This window comes from Pelophylax lessonae (assembly GCF_965119305.1).
Source record: "Pelophylax lessonae genome assembly, chromosome: 8".
Classification (NCBI taxonomy): Eukaryota; Metazoa; Chordata; class Amphibia; order Anura; family Ranidae; genus Pelophylax; species Pelophylax lessonae.
Window position 1 is genome coordinate 163,460,671 of NC_138775.1, and position 7,421 is coordinate 163,468,091.

Consider the following 7,421-nt stretch of genomic DNA (forward strand, 5'->3'; position numbering starts at 1 on the left):
TACAGTACAATATTTGTGGTCTCCATGTCATAAGTACAAAACAAAAGGTGTGTAAGGTCAAACATACAATCTTGGTAAACATCAACAATGGATTATTGCTCAAGTACAGAGGTTTTAACAAATTGGAAAGAAATTATACAGAGCACAATTAAATGATTTATAATGCCGCTCAAAGGTGTTAATGTAACGGATTTGAGTGGCTACCCTGTACTTCACACTTCATAGAAAAAATAACCAAGCAATACAAATAAAAGTGTACAGTTTTTACATTCAAGACAGGGAATTCTTTATTACCCAGTTAACTTCTTTCCCTCTATTTGAGAGATACAAATTAAGTGTATTCACCTCATAAACATATCAATGCAGTGCAGATTGGGCACATGAATTTGTGAAAAGAGAAGCATGTGATACAATACTATTGGCAGAGGGGCTGGGCCTGGCATGGCTAACCACGGGTCCCAAAGTTTGTCAAATCTTTGAGGGCACCCTCTTTATTAAAAAGTAGCTTTTTATCTAGAAAGGATAGAATTTGACCATGCCATTCTTCTAGGATGGGAGGATGCCCAACTTTTATGTAAACAGAGCAGGTGCTCTGGAAAACTACAGGGACCTAAATACCGGTAACTTCAGTGCTTATTCTACAATATTTGAGGATACATTGTTCCACAGTCTATTCAGATACAGAAATTGGAGATGGCTTGCTTTAAAGCTCTTACACTGCTTTTAAGTATATGCAAAGCTTGAATGTTTAGGTTCACCTAAAGAGCTCCTGTACTTTTCTCATTCATTATTATCTTCCCTGTATTCCTTGGCTATTCTCTCTGTGGGTTGGCCGGAGGAAGATGTAGGTCAGCAGGGTTGTAAATGGCCAGGAAGGGATGTGAGCAAGTAGGGGTTTGAGGTGGGAGGATATGTGACAGCAGGTTGGGGAGGAAACTTCTGAGCAGACACGTCTGTGATGGGGAGTAAGTTGGCTAAGAAAGGGATGTGTGGCAGCCGGGAAATGAGGAGACAGGGGAGGGGTTGATGTGAGCATGGGATAAGACAGCTGGGGAGTGATGGATTTCAGCATTACCCTGAGCACTGTCTGTAATTCCTATTCTCTTGTGTAGTACAATATCCACCATGCTATGAGTCAGCACTACCCAATCTCTGCCCAGTTAGGCTTTCCTGAGTTTTCCCAAAATAAGTTGCTAGGCTAGGTGGGAGCCTCAGTCAGATAATTTGCTGTCATACCTTGCGCCTGTGACATCTGGGGTTTGTAATGCCCTGACTTTTGGTTCCTGTATTTTCAGGAAGCTACTGTCCCTCTTCCATCTCCTCCACTGTCTGCCCTAATGGCAGAAGAGGATCCAAGAAGCTGCCACTAAAGCTCACATGAAAGCTGCAGAAGGCCAGCACACTAGGCCTGGGCATAGGGGATTAAGTAGAGGACAGTCTATGGCCTGCCAGACAATCCCCTTGAGCCTGCACCTGAAAGAAAGGGCAGAGTTGCTGAACCTACAGTGAAAGCAGCGAAGGTAGGAGGGAAAAGAGTAGCAGAGAGGTTAGGGGCTTAGCAGAACCTCTCTCCTCATCCTCTCACAATACAGCTCTGCCTAGATAGGCAGACAAAAGACCCATTTCGAAAAATGTGGGGAATTCCAGAAAACAACCTAAAGCTGCTCAGAATACTAAACAGGCCACACATGTATGTATGGCCAGAGTGTGTTTTAGTAAATATTTTCCTCTGCAGGCAGTTAACAGAGATGTTAAAAATTATCATGATAATTGTTCTGAAGTTTCCTTTGGAGACAACTAAGTAGAGTCAAAGCTGTGGGCAACAAAGCAGTACTCCATGCAGAAGATTTGATACTTCCATTTCTTTTAATCCCTTCATACCAAACATCAATCAGTTGGAGCAGTTTAAAACAGAACATATGTTAAAAGACGGGTAACAAAAATGGTGAATCTGGGGGATAAAACATATCGAGAGTGACTTTAGGAACTTAAAGTAATACTAAAGTCTCTCTTTTTTTTTTTTTGTATATTAATAACAAACGTGTCATACTTAACTGCTCTATAAAGTGGTTTTGCACAGAGCAGCCTGGATTCTCCTCTTCTCAGGTCCCTCCCCAGCTCTCCTGGCTCCTCCCTCCTGCCCCCACAGCAAGCAGATTGCTATGGGGGAAGCTGACCTGAGAAACTGCTCTGTGTGTACATTCAGATATGAAGCTGTGCCCAGGCTCTGTGCCCTCTCTCTCCTCATTGGCTCACTGACTTTGATTGCCTCAGCCAATGAGGAGGGTGAGCCTTGGACAGCCGAGTCTCTTGTGCAACATCACTGGATCGAGATGGGGCTCAAGTAAGTATTAGGGGGGCTGCTGCATACAAAAGGTTTTTTTATCTTAATGCATAGAATGCATTAGGATAAAAAAAACTTTTGCCTTTAGAACGACTTTAATATGTACTATCTGGAGGAAAGAAGGGAAAGGGGAGACATAATTGAAACCTTTAAATACATCAAGAGGGTGAATAAGGTTCAGGAGGGACATTTTTTTTAATATTAAACCAAAATCAAGAACACTGGGATATGACCACAAACTAACTGGAGAAAAGACCAAAACTATACTTAGAAAGTATTATTTTACTGAAATGGTAAGGGTAAGGATGCTTGGGATAAAATACCAGCAGATGTATTGGGACAGTCAACAGTAAATAGCTTAAATCATGCTTGGGACAAACATAGATCTATACTCAGACAAAAAAGTTACCAAAAAAAACAAACAACCAAACAAAAAAAAAATAAAAATACAGAACATGTATAAGAAAAAAAAAGAATGGGTAGACTTGATGGCCTACTCCATCTTTTTTCTGCCATCAATTTTCGATGTTTCTACAATATTTTAATGAACAATATACCATCTGCTATATTTACCTGTACATTTAGATAGTCAGAACAAATGGAACTATCCTCCATCAACCCATGTTCTGTAAATGGTTGCATTGAATCCAGTATATCTTGAATAACAAAATATTGACCTGATAAATTGGAAGAGGATGTAGCTCTCTTTATTGAAGAAACTGGCTTAACATTACCAGTATCACCCTTAGGTATTTTTACCTTCGGTGGTACTTTAGAGAAATCAGGGAGCTTGTAATGAACCTGTCCTTGACCATACTTTATTTCACTAGAAGAAAGTCTTCTTTCTTGGTCTTGTTTAGGATGTTGGACATCCTTGTCCATATTGGTATGTGGTAATTCATTCAGTTCTTTGCCTCCTTGATCTGATTCAGATACATTCTTTTTAAGAGATGTTTCGTCAGTATCAGAATTCACCTCATTATTAAGAATGTCTTCTTGGTCACCAGTGTTTTCATTTTGACCTGTTTTCCAACTTTCCATTCCAAAATCTTCATCATTGTGAAGACCATACTGGCTATGCTCAGTACAACTTTTTCTGCTAATAACGATTTCATCGCTGCTCTCAGCAATTGATATTTCTGGAATTGTCTCATAGCCAATGAACTCGTATGGATTTAGCAGACTGTCCTCATTAAAATGGCGTAGGAGAACATCTGGTATTATTGTAGGAATGGAAACTAAATTATCACTGTTGTGTTCAGTGTCTTCTTTGGCCTCACTTGGTTTAGCTATAATCTCAGCCAAACTAAACTCACTGTTACTGTCCAAAGAATAAATAGTTTCATCACTTGTGGTAGCAGATGCTATGCTGATGTTAATAGGCAGACCTTCAGTCAATTCTTGGGGACAATCGGAAGGGATAACAGAATTGTTTTGTAGATCGCAATCTAAGCTTGGAACTAGATAACATTCAAGGATCCCATCATAAGGCAAATCTTCTTGTTCATTATCAGTGGCAGCGTCATCATCTGCTGAGTGGCCCCATGACTGCTCAAGAGGATTTGGTGGCTGCTGGTAGTTATGATGATCTTTGCTATTTGCAGCGATATCCATGTGAATTGTGTAAAGAGAATATATAAAATCTGAGTTAAGCCCTAAAAAAAAAAAAAAAAAAAAAAATTCTGATGAATTAATATACAAAATGATATGATTATATTATATGATAGTTTCATGAACAAATGTACACATGACAAAATGTCATACTTGAGGAAATAATGTACCTCCTGCTTAAAATTATCCATCCACCTAAAAATTATATTTCATTTTTATTATAGCAGTGAGAAAAGACTTGGCCAACACCTAGACTTCTGTTTTTTTATCATTAAAAATAAAGCTTTTGCCACTAGGATATTTCTACTTTCTATTCATTTTTGACAATTGTCACTGACAGAAAGTGATAGAAAATTCAACAATATTACATGCCAAAGTATGACTTGTGAGGTAAAATAGGCTCTTTATTGGATACACATATAACCCTGTCAATGCGTTTCATGACTTACACTGACTACTTCATCGGAACGGTTATTTAAAACAGTACAAATACCAGACTTGGGAGTAAGTCACACATGTGCAAGTCACAAGCAAGTCTCAAGTCTTAACCTTCAAGTCTCAAGCAAGTCTCAAGTTACTGTGGCGAAAAGCAAGCAAGCCAAGTCGAGTCCCTGCTAGAAGTCAAGCAAGTCAAGTCATTTATTTTGGTCAAGTCACAAATCAAGTCAAAATACTGATCTATCCCAATTTTCACCTTTAAATCAGTTAAAGGTCAGTGGTCAGGAAAGATTTTGTTTTATTTTCAACATTAACAAAACTGCTTACTACTTTTTTCTTGGCATATTAAAGAAACACTTTGAATGCCCAAACAGCTCAAAATCCTTCGTCCGGTCATGTTTCAACACCACAGTCACTAAAAACATGTTAAGTATTTCCATTGTTAAACAGCCAGTGTCCTAAAAATCAGAACACACTGAGGTGTTTTAAGTGACTGTGATGTCAGAAACATAACAGGCACATTCATTTTGCTTTAACACATCTTGAGAAATTGCAAATATTTAATAACTTAAAAAAGTAAAGTCATTTCGAGTCATATGTCTCAAGTCAAAGTCAAGTCTCAAGTCATGAATATCAAGTCAAAGTCAAGTCGAGTCTTTTATTCATTTTAGTCAAGCAAGTCTCAAGTCCTCAAACTGGTGACTTAAGTCTGACTTAAGTCAAGTCATGTGACTCAAGTACCCCACCTCTGACAAATACAAGGCCATTGTATGCATATAGACAATAAAACTGATACAGCAGCTTATCATTGAAAAAAGATGACAAAAAGTTAATTAAGAATAAGATTTGATTATAACAAATGTTGTTTGTTTTCTTGGATGTATGTTATCACTTGAAAAATTTAATAAAAATATCTAATTGAAAAAAAAAAAAGAAAAAAGATGACGTATATGGCAAAGAAAATTATTATTCCTAGAAGCAAGCCAAATCATTGTACATTTCTCTTGTAAAATGCATTTCATAAACTTGTGATATTTTTACAACTTACAAAATGAACACACTACTTGGTGGCGAACATCTAAAACACCGCAATTTACAAAAAAAATAGGAAAAACTCTAAAGCAGAGTTTTAAGTTGTCATTGGAAGAGTTTGTGGCTAAAATGCTCAAGAAGCCAGGAGAGGGATTCAGATAACTAATATCCTCCCAAAAAATGAAAGTTTTGTGAGGAATGATCGTTTAAAAAATGACTATTCATTTTTCTACCCCAACCTACAGTGCTCTGCTATGCAGATAAGCTGTTGTAAGCTGCTTACTGAGCCCCTATTAAAACAATACTAGTGATAGTCTAGTGATCCCTATAAAACAGCTCTGAAATGGATGGGTAGAAACTACATACCTTTCCACTATAAGTAGCAATTATGTTATGAATTACATTTTAATATATTATTAAAATTATTTCAAGGGCTAGTCACATATCCAAATGTAAAAAGCCTTTACATTACTTTACATAACCTAGTAATAAAAGATGACGATAAGTAATGGAAGATGAAGATTGATTAGACAGGTGATATACCAGTAAATCAGGAACGGCAATGTTCTTAGTAATGTTTGAGCATCTCAGTTAAAGTACACAGCAGTGTTGGAGCGATCTCAGGTAAAGTACACAGCAATATTTCAGGGATCTCAGTTAAAAGTACACAATAGTATTTTAGGAATCTCTGATGTCTATGAAGCTACTAAATTGTAAAACAACCTCAAAATAGAAATAACCATCATTAGTCCCTTACCAATGTAATACTCACATTCCTATTTTCTGGTGCTTTCACAGTCTCACTAAACCAGTTAATACTTTGCATGATGCGTGTGTTCTTCATTTGACAATGCTTGCATCAGGTTACCTGTGCTGTAATACTGCCTGCACTGTTCATCTCACATGGCTTCCTCGAGCCACTATAGTTTGTAATGATACACCCTGTCATTTAGCATTCTGTTTCTACTTTGTTATTTTACACATTGCCAGGACGCTGTAACCCAGCAACCAGCTTTAGAAAATCCTGTAATCACCATCAACTGATCATCAGGGGGGCTAGACCAGCTTTGAATTTGAGTTTTTTCTTTTCCAGTTAGTCCAACAAACGTACAAAGCTCATAAAATAACAAATGTTGTAAAAGATCATAAATTACCAGCATGTATTACGATCGTAACAAGACAGACTTTATTCATACAGGTGAGGGATATACAGTAGTCATTGTGAACGTGCATGGGTTTGTCTGACATTAAGGTGTACTTTTAATAAATAGAGAAAAGCTGTGATCCTCAGGATCACGACTGATCTCTGGTGAGTACCGGTTTAGGTAGCTGAGATGAGGAGCAGAGAACATGTTCTTCGTATCTCATCACAGTAAATGACCGTTCTGTTACAAACGGCCAGTTTAGAAAAGTGAGATCTGAAGATCTCACAGCCGTTACTCTGAAATCTCTCCATTCCAGATTCTCCAGCTCAGAGGTGGAGAATCAGGGAGAGAAGCTGGTGCGATTAGAGGAAGAAGACTTCTTTCTTCCTATATATCAGTACCGGTGGGTTAAAAATAATTAATAAAAAAATATATATATATGCATATATTGTATGTATGTGTGTTTGTGGGTGTATGTATGTATGTATATATATATATATATATATATATATATATATATATATATATACACTGGTGTGTGTGTGCATGTATGTGTGTGTGTGTATATGTATATATATATATATATATATATATATATATATATATATATATATATATATATATATATATATATACTGTATGTACTGGTGGGTGTATATATATATATATATACTGTATGTACTGGTGTGTGTATATATATATATATATACTGTATGTACTGGTATGTATGTGTGTGTGTATATATGTGTGTGTGTGTATATATATATATACTGTATGTATATATACTGTGCATGTGTGTGTGTAAAGATATGTTTTCATGTGTCAGAACATGTCATTAGGAGGAGTTCTTT

General features: G+C 36.9%; 1 protein-coding gene across 1 annotated transcript in view; it reads right to left on the reverse strand.

Moving 5' to 3' along the window:
* Positions 1-6,288, reverse strand: part of AKNAD1 (AKNA domain containing 1) — an 84,800-nt gene extending 78,512 nt beyond the window's left edge. Inside the window, exons 1-2 of the mRNA XM_082265909.1 lie at positions 6,183-6,288; positions 2,918-3,999 (exon numbers count right to left, since the gene is read on the reverse strand). Coding sequence (XP_082122035.1) covers positions 2,918-3,958 — 1,041 coding nt within the window. The 5' untranslated portion in view covers positions 3,959-3,999; positions 6,183-6,288. The remainder of the gene's footprint in view (positions 1-2,917; positions 4,000-6,182) is intronic.
* Positions 6,289-7,421: the final 1,133 nt, after the last annotated feature.